The sequence below is a fragment of the Muntiacus reevesi genome, chromosome 5 (assembly GCF_963930625.1).
Source record: "Muntiacus reevesi chromosome 5, mMunRee1.1, whole genome shotgun sequence".
Lineage (NCBI taxonomy): Eukaryota > Metazoa > Chordata > Mammalia > Artiodactyla > Cervidae > Muntiacus > Muntiacus reevesi.
In genome coordinates, this window is record NC_089253.1 from 43867988 (window position 1) to 43885175 (window position 17188).

The following is a 17188-nucleotide window of genomic DNA, read 5'->3' on the forward strand; positions in this document are numbered from 1 at the left end:
GACACCTGGACTAGAGAGGCAAACACTGGCTGACGGGTCTTGGGCAGGAAAGGTGGCAGGTACATGGAGTACGATGTGGGATGCAGCAGCTGTGCGCTGGACAGACTGGTACCAGCTCCCTAAGCTGAGGGCCAAACTTCCAGGAATTTTCCAAGCTGCCCGTTAAACACAGCCACTGATAAAAAATTGAATTTTATAAACATAAAAGTAAAGCAACTATATTAAAAGTGGAAGACGTAAATACTCAGAGCTCAGGACTTCCCTGGCTGTGCAACAGTTACGACCCTGGGCTCCCACTGCAGGAAGCACAGGTTTCAATTCTTGGTCAGAGCACGAGATCCCACATGCTCTGCAGGGTGGTCAGAAAGAAAAAACAAAACCTCAGAGCTCATCAGTTCAGTTCAGTTGTGTCCGACTCTTTGCGACTCCATGGACAGCAGCACGCCGGGCCTTCCTGTCCACCAGCTCCTGTAGCTTACTCAGACTCATGTCCACTGAGTCAGTGATGCCATCCAACCATCTCATCCTCTTTCGTCCCCTTCTCCTCCCACCTTCAATCATTCCCAGCATCAGGGTCTTTTCAAATGAGTCAGTTCTTTGCATCAGGTGGCCAAAGTATTAGTTTCAGCTTTAGCATCAGTCTTTCAGAGCTCATCACTTGACAATTATTTTAGTACAAGCATGGTTTTTCCAGTAGTCATGTACAGATGTGAGAGTTAGAGTTAGACCATAAAGAAGACTTTGCATTGAAGAACTGATGCTTTCAAACTGTGGTGCTGGAGAAGACTCTTTTGAGTCCCCTAGACTTCAAGGAGAGCAAACCAGTCAATCCTAAAGGAGATCAACTCTGAATATTCATTGGAAGGACTGATGCTGAAACTCCAATACTTTGGCCACCTAGCGTGAAAAACTGACTCAATCAATGAAGGAGAACTGATGCTGGGAAAGATTGAGTGCAGGAGGAGAAGGGGGCAACAGAGGAGGAGAAGCGGACAACAGAGGATGAGATGGTTGAATGGTATCACCGACTCAATGGACATGAGTTTGAGCAAACTCTGGGAGACAGTGGAGGACAGAGGAGCCTGGTGCACTATAATCCATGGGGTTGCAAGGAGTCTGATGTGATTTGGCGACTAAGCAACAGTGGCATCCCAGGGGTTGAAGAAATGTGGCTCAGATTTTCCAGAGTGAGGACCGCTGAGCCCTGGAACCCATCTGATAGGCCAGTTCTGACTGGCAAAGTTGTACTAAGTTTTACTAAGTTTTGCCCTAAGATTGACTAAGTTTAATTTAGCCAAGAAAGCCAAGTGGGCTGCACAGAAGGGCCTCACCTCCTTCAGGAAAGGGGAGTCGACTGCGAGGTACTTGGACACCACGTAGAGACAGAAGAGGTGGCGGTCAATCCCCGCGCCGGTCATCGCCAGGCGGTACAGAAGCTGATGCTTCTCAGACGCGATCTTGAATAACTTGAGCTTCTGTTCAACCTGAAATAACAAAGGATAGGCAGTTTCGAGTCGTGCAGCACGGTCTAAGCTCCAAGATGACGGTCACGGGCCCTTCTCCCCAGCGGTCCAACAGGGTGCTGAGACAGCAGGTCACCGGTGGGGCGGGCAGGGGGTCTGGGTGGTCTCTGGGTGGTTGCCAAGGCAACCTGACCAGAAATGCCTCTGGCCGGCTGCCCCTGCCCCAGATTCCTGCTGCGAGGCTGTGGAGGGGACAGGTTGCAGGAGAGGCAGTTTCAATCCTGTGTGTGGACCACTGGGCGTCATTTCACCTTTTACAAAAATGAGACCACTAAGCAGGTAGGAAAGCGCCAGCCTTCACATCTCATCGTGTGGAACGAAGTCCCTTTCCTCTCAGGGGGCTGCGACATTCCTGCGGGCCTTTAAGTAACCCTCCAGGGTGGTCTGTCAGCTGGGCCAAGCAGAGCTTCTGGGGCCTACAAGTCGGACCCGAAAAGGCCTCTCCAGGTTCTTTAGGACCCTGTCGGTCAATCTCAGAACGAGGAGACACAAGCCCTTCCGTGGATGTGGAGGCCTGTCCACTCCAGACCCAGCCCTCAGGCTGTTCTGAAGGCAGCGAGTGACAGATCAGAGCCATCTGTGATGAGACCTGCCGAGCTCCTCCCCAGGGAACTGACAGCCTTTCCAGGAAGGAGCTCCCCAGAGCAGAGCAAAACCCTGGGCTGTGTCCCCTCGGGGGTCAGCAGACCCGGACAGGATGGGCCTCAGCCCCTCACTGGGTGTGTGGTCAGCAGTTTGCTGGATTCTGCTGTCTCTGTTCCTTTATCTATCAAAAACGAACTGATAATGCTTCACGAGCCGCCGCTAGGACTGTCAAAGGCAATACAGCCCAGAGCCCTGGGCCTGCTCGGGGGGCTTCAGCATGGGCAGTGGGCTTCAGGAACCCCGGGCAGAAGGTGTCCGTGTGGGGCTTCCTTGGTGGTCTAGTGGTTAGGAATCCACGCTCCCAATGCAGGAGTTGTGGGTTCAATCCCTGCTCAGAGAACTAAGATCTCCCATGCCATAGGAGCCAACAAAAAACAGTAACAATAATAACAAGACAAGAAGGCGCCCACGGACGGTCACATTTTCTCAGCCAGCACTGTCCTGCCGCCTCCCCGCCCATTCCTGTGTTCACCGCCTGCGCACCGCTCCGATTTAAAGACTCTGGGGGGGCCCTGCCTGATGGTCCAGTGGCTATGGGTCTCCCATGCAGGGAGCCCAGGTTTGATCCCTGGTCTGGGAAGTAGATCGCACATGCCACAACTAAAGATCTCACGTGACTCAACTAAGACCCGGTGCAGCCAAATAATAAAAAATAAGTAAATATTTAGAGACTCCTATGAAGTATAACCTCACTTGTAGAAGTTACAGAATAACAGGATGGATGCAAACATGAACCTTTGTGTCTGTCTAGATGGTTGCCTTTAATACTCTCTGTCCTCCCGAGACGGGTGGAGGGAAGGAAGGAGATGCTGGATGTGGATTCGCTGGAGAAGTATGCATGGGATTTAATCAGGGAAGCCTGCATGTCAACCTCAGGTGTCATCCTCTGAACAGCAGAGACGGCCCCTGGGGGGCTGTTCTCCTCCTGGCCAGGCAGAACCTACCGTCTGTGTGGGGTCCATCATGGCCAGCACGAAGTTGCATGACTCAGTGGTGCAAGAACGCACGGTCTCTGTTCTGCCCTCTCGGAAGAGCCGGGTCATGGAGGCCTCATAGGTGAGGGAAAATTTACCCATGTCCTGGGAAAGGAAAAATATTTTAACACAAGGCTGGGCATGTTGACAAAGACATGAGGTGGGCGGTTGAAGTCAGCCGGGAAAACCAGACATCATCGCGGAGGCAGTTTTTAGCCATTGTCAGTTTTCACACGGGCTTATGCAGCACGCAGGTGGAAACATCACTAGCTTTGAAAAGGGAGGGAGGGTCCAGGTTTCCATGTCCAGATGTGACTGGGGCTGTGACCTGGTTTCCGGATCTCACACACCTGCCCGAGTGCAGATGTGGTTTTAGGAAGAATACGTACAGGACCGGGAATTGCATGCAGGAGCTGAGAATGACTTAACTCCAGGTCAGGAAGGTCCTTCTCTGAGGGGGCGGGAAGAGGGTGGGTGGCCAGTGCCTACAGCACAGAGTCCCCCACCCCGGCCACTAGACAAGAGGGAGAGAAAGCAGGAGGGAACGGCTCGGTGGGGCTGGCAGACGCTGAGGGGAGCAGACGGGGGGTCTCTTGAGAACATTCACTTTCTTGGTGAAATATGGAATTTCACCTCCTAAGAGAGAGAGGATGGAGGGGAGGTGCCGGGAGTCAGCAAAGGGGTGTGAAACAGGCTCTGGGGGTGCAGAGAGTGGGTGGTCTGGGGCCACTGGAGTCAGGGCTCATGGGTTAAGAAAGATAAGCCGCGGTGTGGGGGCATTTCTCGGGCTGTGTCGGCTTCTCAGTGCAGCATCAAAGCAGGCAGACACTGGACTGACCCAGGGGTGTGTCCGCTGTGCTTGGGGCTCTAGGACAGAGGTCGGGGTGATAGCGACAGGCTGTAGAATCTAAGCCCGAGAGGCAAAAAGGGAGGCGAGATAGATGGGTAGAGGGCAGGGCAGGATGGAGACTGCGATGAGGAATGCTGGTGTCAGAGGCCAGAAGGGAGAAGGGATGATGGAAAGACCCGGGTGATGTGCGGACGGTTCCGCAAGGGCCTGAGACAGAGGTGGCTGGGGATGACGAGGACAGGCACAGGTCCATGGGAGCTCGGGGCGGCCCACCACCTGTGATGCCACCTCCAACTGCCCAAGGGGTCCAGGGCACAAAGAAGGTTAGGTGGCTAGAGCAGAACCGCCACCAGGGCCACCCAGAATGTCTGGATTTGTGCAGGAGCCCCCGTGAGGCTCTCCAGCCCAGAGCTGGGCAGAGACGGGTCTGACTGTGAGGGCCGCAGCGAAGTCTGTTCCTAACAGAGCTGGCCTTCCAACAGGCCTGCAGGAAAGAACTTTTGAACAGAGGAGTCTGCTTTAAACTCTTAATAGACTTCGGTCAATCATTCTTGATAGAATGAGTGCCACGTGAGGAATTGGTAGAGGGGTGGGAGGCCAAGAATGAAATTCTGGCTGTTTCTAGCCAGAGTGCAAAGAATAAATATAACTGCTTGGGTTATTAAAACAAATAATCAGTGTCAAATAAACTGTTACATGATTCCATGAAACTATTCTGGCACCAAAACTATACTGTGTTAATCACTATATGCTTCTGATTTCTATATCTTCAGCTTTGAAAGAGCAAGTCTCCTCCTCACCCTGCCCCATCTCCACCTGACAACCTTTCCTTTTCAAAATAGTACCGGTTATTCTCAAATGTTAGCCCTCCATTTGAACTTGAAGGTAAACCAGGCCAGCCCCTCTCCTAAAGTCTTCTGCTGACCTCTGACGATGTTCACAGTGCATCTGTGAACCGGGGACATTCATCTCCAAGATGCTGAGCCTTTCTGTCCAAAATCACAGCCTTCCCTCCCTCTCTGAGGGTCCATTCCTTCTTCTAGGCTCTGGGTCTTTTTCCCAAAGGTCCTGTCTGCTTTGTAAAGAGAGGCTTGGGGAATCCCAGGTTTTTGCTTCTAGTTCATATCACACTTTCCTACCATGTTTCCTGCTGGACTATCACAGTGATAAGACAAAGATGCTGGTCTTTGTATAATTCTGCTCCAGAATTATACTGAGCATTACTCCAGCATTATACTCCAGCATTACTGAGCATGCTTCCTAACCATAAAAGCTTTCCTGCCCGCTCCATCTTCTGAGCAGACGTGCAAATATTTCTTCTGCCCAGTGATCCTGACAGCTGCACTCACGCCCTTTAATGCAAAGACGTTCAAGAACAGCCCCTGGAGGTAGCTTCATCCTTCCTGCTTTAATGGGGCTGCCTCCACACTCCACCTTTGAGGAAGACCCTGGCTGCTGGCACGTGATATGATTTACTGCGTTAAGGAGATAGCCTCTATGCTAAGAGTTACTGAGTAAGGATGCTCCATTATGAATGCCTCGTCAGCATCTGTCAAAATGACTGGCTTCTTCTCTGAGCTAGCAACATGATTAAATCTGTTATTTTATTAAAGCAAACCATCCTCCTGCCACTGGTGGTAGCTACTGTTGGCTGCTGTGTTTTCCTTATACTGGTTGATGCTATTTGCTATTACCTTATTTAGACTTTTTGCACTTGCGTTTGTGAGCAAAACTGGTCCGTGGCTGTCTTTTTGTGCATCCATCAGCTGTACTAGAGTCGACTTAAAGTACAGTCGTGGCCCATCGGTTGTCATTTATCTGATGCTAACACTGCCTCTTGTGCTGTACTGCATCTGTTTATCTTCCTGGCCTGAGTTATAGAGGAATCGAAGCTACAGGCTGCCCCCAGGGCCCATTCCTGACTCCAGTATCACCTTGGCAGCTGGTCAGCTCGCCTCTTAGAGTGAACCCCAATTTTCTCAACCAGTAAAATGGGCCAACTATAGAGACTTCCTAGTGAGGAGACCATGAGAGCTACGTGAGTAGAGCACGGAGACCAGTGCCTGGCCCAAAGCGAAATTCACAGCAGGACCACCACCCAGAAATGCTGCCCTGCATCCGCGTACAACCCCCAAGCTTTGAAGACAGAAATTCTCCATTAAAGCCAGGACGTATCTTGACCCAATGCCACAAGGACTTCCACTGCCCCTGGAAACCAGGGCCACCCTTTCAGGGTGGAATGCTCCCTCCAATGGAAAAGAGTCCCACTGAGGTCCTTCAGGGCCCTGGAAACACCACAAGCTTCTGTGCATACAGGGACCCCATCCATCCCAGAATACCTCCCATGGGGCTGGTGTATCCCCTCCTATGGGAGAGGATGTCAAGGGTCAGAGACCCCCAGTTGCCTTCCCTAAGTAGTTCTGCTTTCCCAAATCCTAGGATTGGGAGCTTACATGTCTAATTCCTGCTTTGTAGAACGAGGAGATCTCACTTGCCTACCACCCCCTACATTCTGCCTCTCTTCCCGTGTGAAGCGGGAACCCACTGCCGTTCCAGGCACGACTAGCTCGCATGACGAGTCCTCCCCTACTCGCTGGGCGGGCAGGCTTGGGCCTGCGTTCAGGGCCCCCAGGAGTGCAGGGGACAAAAAGCCCAGCTGGGTGGGAGGGGTCTCACCTTGTAATGAGCCAGCTGGAGCGAGAGCTGCACAAAGGCGTCCGGGCTGGTTTTACATTTCTTGATCAGCCCTTTACCAAAAGTGCGGAATGGGAAGGAGTGAAAATCCACGTCGTTGGCCAGGAGGTTGGCGCTGCTCAGCGAAGTCTCAATGACCTCCTGACACTTGGGGGAAAAGGAGAAAAGGCTTCACTTTAATGGGAGGGGAAGTTCTGACACAAACTGAAGAAAATGCAAGCTGACTTTCAGCACAGCTGACAGACAGACTTGTCGCTTGGAAATACACACATCACGCTTCCTTCTTGGTTTTTCCCAATCTTTCTAACCTGAGAGTCGCAGTAAGTTGGTAACGTGGCACTCCCCCTCACCCCGCAAACAGCAATAGGGTGGCCCACACAGGAGGAACTCCTGGTCCCAGTGGGACTCCCAGAGGGCATTTCAAAGAGTCACAGGCTTTGTTTCATGAGATCCATTCTTGTTATATGCTAGCCATCGAGGGACCAGTTTTAAAAAAGAAATGCACTGGGATCTCCCTGGTGGTGCAGTGGTTAAGACTCTGTGCTTCCACTGTAGGGGGTGCAGCCTTGATCCCTGGTTGGGGAACTAGGTTCTCACATACCAATCGGCACAGCCAAAAAAAGAAAAAAAAAGAAAAGCATATGGACTGTGGGGCAACTGTACAATAGAAGTGAGTCCTCAGCCGTGAAGTCATACAAGGACTCTTAAATGCACATGACTAAAGGAAAGAAGTCATTGAAACAGCTCCACACATACAATTCCAGCTCTATGACACTCAGGGAGAGGCAACATGATGGAGCCGGTGAGTTCCCGCCTGCCAGGAGCAAGGTGGGAGAGAGGGATGAGGGGAGGCTTTAGGGCAGGGACACTGCTCTGCAGGTCATTATATCTCTGTCCACACCATAGACGCACAACAGCAAGCGTGAACCCAAATGTGCGCTACGAACTTTAGTGATGCTGACGGGTCAGTGCAGCTTCATCGCCTGTAACACACGGACCAGCTGGAAGGGATACTGGTAATGGGGGTGGCCAGGCGTGTGTGAGGACAGGGAGAGTGTGGGAGAACTCTGCACCTTCCACTCAGATTTTGCTGCGAAACTAAAACCCCTCTAAAAACTAAAATCCATCAAAAAAATCTTTTCAATAAACGGTAAGTGGCTTAGTCAGCTAGAAGGACTCTGTCACATACTTCAGCAGAAGTCATGCCTCTCTGAGGACCACACACCAGCCACAGGGATGCAGGCTGGACAAAAAGATGCAGATGGATAAGACCTTGTAGTACGGATCCAATATTTTCTATGTCAAAAATGACTTCAAAAAAGAAAAAGACTTCCCAGGACCTGGGAATTCCTGCTTGGCTTTGATTTGGTATTTCCAGCCCTAAAATTCCTTCCCCAAAGGGCTTCCACGGAGTAAACTGCATTGGGGAATACTCAGAGGGATGAAAATGACAAATTAGTGATCTAGTGCACTTCAACTCCAAAGGAAATGATTTCAATTTTCACTTTTTCATTGTGATGTCTAGCTAAGTTTGAGCTAGGAATTTCACTGACAATCTCAGCCAAAAGCTTTCAGTGAAAGAAGAACTGCCAATTGGGGCTCCCAAGGCAATAGGAGCTGTAGCAGCTTTGAGGTCCCAGGAAGAAATGCCCAGGTGGACAGATTTCTGTCTCGGGGGCATTCAACTGAGCTCGTGAGCATTCAGGAAGGACCGCTGGAAAAGTCAACTGTGAGAGTTTAGACACGTCTCCCATCCGAGGTAACTGACAAGCATCTGAGGAGTGGAACTTACTTCCTCCGGGATGTCCCACTGCAGCCGGGTGGGGTACGGAATGTTCGGGTTGGGGTCTCCTTTACAGTGTCCATCCTCTGTGTAACCCAGCTGGAAGCTGTCCGTGGCCATGACATACTGTCAAAAATAAAGACACATCGGTTAAGTCAGAGATCATCACTTGTTACATCACGGTGTCACATACAAGTCATCTGACCTCTCAGAGCACATCCTTTTCTTTCTAGAAATGCAATCAAGACTTAGCCATAACTACTTGCTTACGGCCTGCTGAGCACTTGACATCCTGCGAACAGCCACCTAATGAGGGAGTCTGACCTCTGCTTCGAGGGCAAGAGAGATAGACCTGGAGAGGTTCGAGAGTGTTTGGACAGGTGAGGGGCACAGCCAGGATTCAGGCTGAGTGTGTGATGCCCAGAAGGTAGCTCAGAGCCTGCTTTTACGCCCTGGCTGTGAGCTGGTACCCTCTGGGTGTTACCCTGATGGATACTGGCCCTGTAAGGCAGTAACTCCTGTTCTTACTCGTATAAATAAGAAGACCGCCTCAGCGAGGTGAAGAGTGTCCGAGGTCACACGTCTCAGGGAGCCAGGATGTGGCCCAGGTGTGAACGCTTTCTGTTCACCGGCAGGTAATCTCTGTTCACCGGCAGGTAATCTTAAGCCAGTTTATTCAATGGGATTTACTGAGCACCAACTATGAGTCAGCCCTGAATATTCACTGGAAGGACTGAAGCTGAAATCGAACCTCCAATACTTTGCCCACCTGATTCCAAGAGCTGACTCACTGGAAAAGACCCTGATGCTGGGAGAGATTGAGGACAGGAGGAGAAGGGGACGACAGAGGATGAAATGGTTGGATGGCATCACCGACTCAACGGATGTGAGTTTGAGCAAACTCCAGGAGATGGTGAAAGACAGGGAAGCCTGGCGTGCTGCAGCCCATGGGGTAGCAAAGAGTCAGACACGACTTAGCGACTGAACAACAGCTACGAGTCAGCAGTGCTTCTAGGCACCAGTGAAGAAGCAGACAGGGATTTCTGCCTTTCTACAAGTTTAAAGATGGCCGTGACCAAGCAGTTCCACTCTTCGGTATGTACTCAAAAGAAACGAAAACGCATATGTTTACATACAACTTGTGCACTGATGTTCACAGGAGCAATGTTTATAGTAGTTAAAAAGCAAAAAGAGCCCAAATGTCCATCAAGTTATGAACAGATAAAATATAGTATTATCATGTGAAGGAATACTATTTAGGATTCTGGACTTTCACTGCTGCGGGCCAGGTTTGGTCTCCAAAAAAATTTTTAAAAAGGAATGAAGCCCTCTAGAACAATATAGATGAATCCTGAAAACATTAGCCAGACACACAAGACCACGTACTGTGCTGATTCCATTTCTATGAAATGGCTAGAACAGGCAGAGACAGAAAGGAGATTAGTGGTGACCAAGGGTGGGGTGGGATGGGGGTGGGGGAAGGTGTTTTCTTTTGGGAGTGAAGAAAGTGTCCTGGAATGAGACAGTGGTGATGGAAAGAACAACCACACTGAACTGCACACTTGAAGAGGTGGACTATATGCTTTGTGAATGACATCTGAATTTTAAAAAATAATAAAAATATTTTTAAAAAGGTATTTCTGCCCTCGGGGAGCTTACATTCCAGAGGGGGAAGCAAAATGAACCAAAAAAGAGCCCAAGGTCAGATGGTGACACTGCTGGATGGTGAGGCGGGGAGGGCAGCGGCTCAGGCATGGGGAAGTGTGGGGGGGCCTCATTTCATGCACCTGTAGTCAGTGCCCCTGTGAGCTGAGACTGTGAAGGGGCCCAGCCTAGCTGTGTCTGCTCTGCATCAGAGCCCCTGAGTCCCACACCAACACCAGAAATACACAGAGAGCCAACAGGACTCAGCTTGGACCAGATTTGTTTTTAATTGGCACAGGTGGCATCTTTATACCAGCCTGTTAACTGGCCCTGGTGTGGGCCTCCATGACAAGACGGTGGGTCAGTTCTCGTCCACACAGGGAGCATCTGGGCTCCTGTCTGACCCCTGGAGTCACAGGCCACTGTGTCCACTGGGCAGTTAACAGTTAGACACCACCGCATCCAACTGGTCACCCTGACGTAAGACTAAATCCTTTTACCCGTATCTCATCCAGAGCACTGAAAAAATAAGCCTGGCCTTGTCAGTATCCTGTAGATTTCTCTACTTGATAACTGTACCTAATGTGATCCAGGCTGCCTATGACTCAGAGATTTCTCTTTCACCAAAGTACTGCTCTGATGCTCTTATTACTGGGAGAGTCCTTGGAACAGGGTGTAATAGGTGTGGACCATTATGAAGTGCAAAGAGACTTAAAGTGTCTCATTTCCACATTCAGCAGTGAAGGGGGTTTGATCTACGACAGATCTTTAGTTGAAAGGACCTCTCAGCCTTTGTCGGCATCAGCAAAGACAAGGGTGATGAAGAAGAGCCTTTTTGACAACTTGGCTACTTTTATCACATGTTAATGTCTTAGGATCACACAGCTGTCTTACAGACTGCGGCAATTTTTTCTTTCCTTCTTAAAGGTTTCCCGGGAGAAATTCCAGGGGAGCTTGGGGTGCTGCAGTCCATGGGGTTGAAAAGAGCTGGACATAACTGAGTGATCGGACATCAACAACGAACAGTGGTGAGGACTCCACAGTTCCACTGCAGAGGGCTTGGCTTCGATCCCTGATTGGGGAACTATGACCGCACATTTTACGGCACGGCCAAAAAATAAATAAATGTAAAATATTAGGTGGACGGAGAGGATGACAGGCCTTGGTGGGTTTTTCGGTAACTTGGTAATTCTAAGACTTAAGCAAAGTGGTAAAAGGCACACCGCCCTTTCATAAACCAAGATTTCAATACCTTTGCTTTTATTTGGCCTAAAACATGGCAACTTTCAAAATAACTGAGCTTCAGTTCCGCCCTGAAGTCACTGCGTCAGAGTCAAGGCCATCTCATTATTTTGGCCCCTTCAGGATGTGACAAATAAATGTTTGCATTTAAGGAACCTCAGCCATAAGTTGACAGTGCCAACACCTGCTGAAAACATTATAACTGGACAGATACTACAAAGTTTAATTCAGTCTGGGGTTTGGTTTTTCAACAGCAATTTCTACAGTCAAGTCCAACTTTCAGACACTCACCTCCCAAAGGTGACCCATGATGGGTGCATCGGCCCACGAGTGCTCTGCGTTAATGCCCATCTTGCCGTTTTTAAAAACGATAAACGTGAATGATTTATCAAACCACCTGCACGACACAAAAACGTTTATGCAACTGACACGTTTACAAAGACAAAAGTAAATCCAGACGACGTGTTTGTTTTCTTATGGATGGCCTCAACTGACTGTATCTACCCCTCCTGTGGTTGGAAGAGGTGACGACTCTCCACAAGTAATAAAAGGACATAGAGAATAGGGCCTCCCAGTGGTAAAGAATTCCCCTGCCAATGCGGGAGATACAGGTTCGATCCCTGGGCCGGGAAGGTCCCAACGTGCCTCGGAGCAGATAAACCCGCCGGCCACAACCACTGACCTCTGCTCTAGAGCCCTGGAGGCGCAGCTGCTGAGACCTGGGCAGCCTCGAGTCTGCGCTCCACAACCAGACGCCGCCGTGCGGACTTCCCTGGTGGGCCGGGGCTAAGACCCCGCACTCCCAATGCGGGGCCCGGGCTCGGTACCTGGTCAGGGAGCTAATCCCACACGCCGCAACTAAGACCCCACGGGCTGCAACTAAGAACCAGCACCAGAGGGTGAGGAGGAAAGGGAACCCTCTTACACTGTTGGCGGGAATGCCAACTAGTACAGCTGCTATGGAGGACAGTGTGGAGATTCCTTAAAAACTGGAAATAGAACTGCTATATGACCCAGCAATCCCACTGCTGGGCATACACACCGAGGAAACCAGATCTGAAAGAGACACGTGCACCCCAATGTTCATCACAGCACTGTTTATAATAGCCAGGACATGGAAGCAACCTAGATGTCCATCAGCAGACGAATGGATAAGGAAGCTGTGGTACATATACACCATGGAATATTACTCAGCCGTTAAAAAGAATTCATCTGAATCAGTTCTAATGAGATGGATGAAACTGGAGCCCATTATACAGAGTGAAGTAAGCCAGAAAGATAAAGACCAATACAGGATACTAACGCATATATATAGAATTTAGAAAGATGGTAACGATAACCCTATATGCAAAACAGAAAAAGAGACACAGATGTACAGAACAGACTTTTGGATTCTATGGAAGAAGGCGAGGGTGGGATGATCTGAGAGAACAGCATCGAAACATGTATTTTTTCAAGCGTGAAACAGATCACCAGCCCAGGTTGGATGCATGAGACAAGTGCTCGGGCCTGGTGCACTGGGATGACCCAGAGGGATGGGATGGGGAGGGAGGTGGGAGGGGGGATCGGGATGGGGAACACATATAAATCCATGGCTGATTCATGTCAATGTATGGCAAAAACCACTACAGTATTGTAAAGTAATTAGCCTCCAACTAATAAAAATAAATGAAAAAAAAAAAACAACAGCACAGCCAAACAAATAAATACATCTAAAAAAAAGAGAGAGAAGCCACTCCACTGAGACGCCCGAGCAACAAGGGCTCGCTGCAGCTGGAAGGAGCCTGCACAGCAGCGAAAATCCAGCACAGACAAAAATAAATAAATTTTTTTAAAAAAGTTAAAAAAAAAAGGTACACATAGAACTCTAACTCATTGGTTTCTTCCCTGCTCCCGACACAGAGAGAAGCATCTAGGCACTGGGGACCAGAAGGAGAACAGGCTGTATTGTTATAATGAGAAAGGATGCACAAGACACCGGCAGAGACGGGAAGCCGCAAGGGCCTCCCTGGGAATCTGCTGGGGGCGTGGCTCTGGGACCCGCTGGCCGATAAGGAAGCCTGGGGCTGCTGCGGCCCCAGAGTCGGCCCTCTGCAGCCACAGGCTCCACCACCGAGGCTCTGACACACGGTCCCCGATCCACACGGTTGACGGAACCCCGCGGACACGGAGGACTGACTGTGCCTGCCCCACCCCTCCCCCACCTCGGCCCACCCTCACCCCCAACCCGATGGGCAGTCAGGACCTCCCTTCACAGGGAGGGGGAAGGAGGCTCCAGGAGGTGGAGCAGCCTCACCCAGTTGCGTGACCAGTGAGCAGGGCCAAAGCCGACATCCAGGTCAGGCCCCGCGCACCACCTTCTCCCACCTGCTGCAGGTCCCGGGCAGCCCCTTCTCACGAGCATCTCCAAGTGGAGGAGGTCATGCAGAGGGGAAGGATCTCAAGGCTGCTGCTTACGCGTGTGCGTGTGTGTGCGTGTGTGTGTGACAGTTTTGGGGGAAAGAAGAAAATCCCCCAGTCGTATTTTCACATCCCCCTTACTGCAGCGGACACTTAAGGCTGGGTGTCAGCCACAGGTCACGCTTCTTCTAGGTTCGCAGGCAAAGCACTGTGTTTCAGAAGGTAAGTGCGATACCTGTCGAAACACCGGCCATGCAGCAGGGACTTGGCGTAGCTGTCCATCGACGTCTCCGGGTCCTCCTCCCTGTATCCCTGGTCCGTTTCGTCTAACGTCACGAAGAATGCTGCTTTCTCCACGGCATCCAGAGACTGCTTGTTTTTCCCGTGTCCAAAATAGGCCTGGCGACACCTGGCCCAGGGGACCCTGCGGTGAGGATTAATACCATGAGACCTGCAGCGATTTGGTGACGTCTCCTTCAAGGCACGTGTGAAAGGACAGTGTTTTTCAGTTCTCGGTGTTTTAGGGGTTTAAGAAAAACCAGGCGTTAAAGACGGAGAAGGCAATGGTACCCCATTCCAGTACTCTTGCCTGGAAAATCCCATGGACGGAGGAGCCTGGTAGGCTGCAGTCCATCGGGTCGCTAAGAGTCGGACACGACTGAGTGACTTCACTTTCATTTTTCACTTTCATGCATTGGAGAAGGAAATGCAACCCACTCCAGTGTTCTTGCCTGGAGAATCCCAGGGACAGGGGAGCCTGGTGGGCTGCCGTCTATGGGGTCGCACAGAGTCGGACACGACTGAAGCGACTTAGCAGCAGCTGGCGTTAAAGACTTTCTCCCTCTGCAACCATTGCCTGCCTGCCTGCCGGCTGGGCCGCCTGGTTGAAGGGCAGGGGTCTCGCCTTCTCCTGTACCTGTTCCAGGGACGTCGCCGGCGGGGAACTTCATCCATGAATGCCGGGTGAAGGACAAGAAGGCAGACGGGCCCTGAGATCTGCCGTCTGGGGCGGCAGACCCCCAGCGAGGCAGGGCCTTCCTCACAGCCTTCTCACCCCGCTCTCTCACCCTCTCCCTGCGAACAACCCCTTGGAAACCACAGCGAGGGCCGAGACCACAGCCCTGGTGCCGGGACCAGCTCAAGCTCACGGACCCCGACACCACTGCCCCCTCTTTTAGATGAGGAAACCGAGGCACGGACAGGAGGTCACGGCGCCTTCGTGGCAGTTCGGGACCGCTACCCAGGCCAGCCGGCCCCGAGTCCACAGGCCCATGCTACAAATGGCCACATGACACCCCCGTGATGAGGGGCACCCCCAGGACCCAAATTCAGGGATTCTTTTCCATCCTGCCCCACGTGGGGTGCACGGAGCTGATGGGACACCCAATTCCCAAGAGGCGCCCCAGCTGTGGCCTCCACAGATAGCTCCTGGGCCCCTTCACTCAGGCCCCCCACCCCCCTACCCTTCCAGGCCAGGGCCATCTGCCTCTGTCTCCCGCCCTCTTCTCCCCACCGAGTGCTCCCCACCGACCCCCAGGGGTGCCAAAAAGCCTGGAAACACAACAGGTCCCATCACAGGCCCAGCTCCAACTGCTGTCCTTGACGCCTGGGGACAACGGTGACCATGAGAATCGCTGCTACGTGCCCTGCACCGAGGTAAGGAGGTGGGGCGATGCCCCACGGGGGACGCATCGGGGGGGATGCTCACTGAGTCTGCACCCCGCCCCTTCTCTGCCTCACTGGCTACCCCCAGTGATGCTTGGTCAGCCCACTTCTTTCCTTCGGCCATGCGTCCCAGGATCCACACACACACACGCCTGCCTGTCACACAGACGGCCAAGGGGACCCGGGGACAAAGCCGAGCCCGGCGCTGCAGGCCGGGGACCCACCTCCCCGCCAGGGGGAGACCCTGGTGAGGAGAGGACCCTGAGCCCCCGAAACACGACAGCATCTCGGAAGGGCCGCACACCTGTCTGCCCCCCTGGTGAGGAGAGAACCCCAACAGCCCCTGACAGCCCCCCAGGATCCCGGAGGGGCCGCACACCTGTCCGCCGCTGTGAGCGCCGCCAGCTTGGCCTCCCCAGGCTGCGGCTCCGACGGGTCCTCCAGGATCCGCTGCACCTGCTGCTCGAGCTCCCGGGGCCTCAGCAGCCGGCCATCGTGGTAGAGCCAGATCTTGAAGTAGCGGCCCCGGTGGAAGACGACGATGTGCTTGCTGTCCCTCAGGTGCTGGATGGTGTCTGCGGGGGGGCGAGGGCGGGCACCCAGGGGCGCGCGGTGAGAGAACGCCAGAACACCCTCCTGTCCCCGCGTCACTCGGCTCCGCTGAGTCCGCCTGCAGAGGGCTCGGGGCTCTGGGCTGGGACAGGCCTGGGCGCCGGCTCCGCTTGGCCACCCCCTGGACGTGTCACCCGGGCCAGAGGACATAACCCTCCCTGGGCCCGAGTCCCCGCCGGCGGGGGGCGGTCCTAAGCGGTGCCTTTCTGCACCCTTGCATTCTCAAGGGCGTCCTGGCTGGAATAGATGAGGCCCCCCCCCTACACTGGGCAGTGAGGAAGGCAGGGGTCAAGGTCCCAGGTCAGGCTGCTGGACCACAAATCTGGCTCCCCCTGAACACAATAAACCCTGCGTGGAGGACTTCCTTGGTGGTCCAGTGGTTAGGAATCTGTGCTTTCACTGCAGGGGGCATGGGTTCAATCCCCGGTCAGGGAACTAAGATCCCTCATGCTGCACTGTGCAGCCAAAAAAAAAAAACCTCCTAACCCAATCTGGAAAAAAACTACTGTAAGACAGCCTTCAATTGAAGAGAAACTGAGTCAGTTAAATCAATTAACTGTCCAGGCCTGAGAAAGACAAAGTCAGCTCAACGGAAGGAAGGTTCTTGAGACTGAACTCTCTGAAATCTTAGGAGAGGCCAGGAGCCACTGGTGTGGTCTTCTCAGATGTCTCCTGAGCACAAGGATGGGAACTTCTGATTTCCGAAGGAGCCCTGAGCAGGCCACCCACCTGTCTCCTCTCCCGGGATCCTGGAAGTATTAAACATGCGCTCCCACTGGGCGGAGCAGAGCGGAATCGTAGACCCCAAAAGAAGAATCTGTAACAGAAATATGTTTCAAACAAAAATTCAAGGAGCAAATTAAGTCCACACATTTAAACGTTGGATGTGTTTTCTGTGCGCATGGCTGGACCTAATCTTTTCCAAACTCTGTAAGAACAGGGGTTCCCTGGGACACACGCCTGGGGTTTGCTGAAACAGACTAGAGCACAGAAACGTGCATCTTATTCTTAAATAACAGAAGGTTCCACGCTTCCACTGCTGGGAGCACGTTTTCAACCCCTAGTTGGGGAACTGAGATCCTGAGTGATGCATAGTATAGTCAAAAAAAAAAAAAAAAAAAGAAAGAAAGAAACAGACGCTTAAGTCAAAGGAGTA

At 52.0% G+C, this 17188-nt stretch overlaps 1 protein-coding gene across 1 annotated transcript in view; it reads right to left on the reverse strand.

The window, feature by feature from the left end:
• The window catches only part of CPT1A (carnitine palmitoyltransferase 1A), a 56930-nt gene that overhangs the window by 4767 nt on the left and 34975 nt on the right, over positions 1 to 17188 (reverse strand). Inside the window, exons 9-16 of the mRNA XM_065937950.1 lie at positions 16762 to 16849; positions 15800 to 15995; positions 13991 to 14179; positions 11647 to 11752; positions 8479 to 8595; positions 6669 to 6833; positions 3113 to 3247; positions 1332 to 1484 (exon numbers count right to left, since the gene is read on the reverse strand). Of these exons, the coding sequence (XP_065794022.1) occupies positions 1332 to 1484; positions 3113 to 3247; positions 6669 to 6833; positions 8479 to 8595; positions 11647 to 11752; positions 13991 to 14179; positions 15800 to 15995; positions 16762 to 16849 (1149 nt within the window). The remainder of the gene's footprint in view (positions 1 to 1331; positions 1485 to 3112; positions 3248 to 6668; positions 6834 to 8478; positions 8596 to 11646; positions 11753 to 13990; positions 14180 to 15799; positions 15996 to 16761; positions 16850 to 17188) is intronic.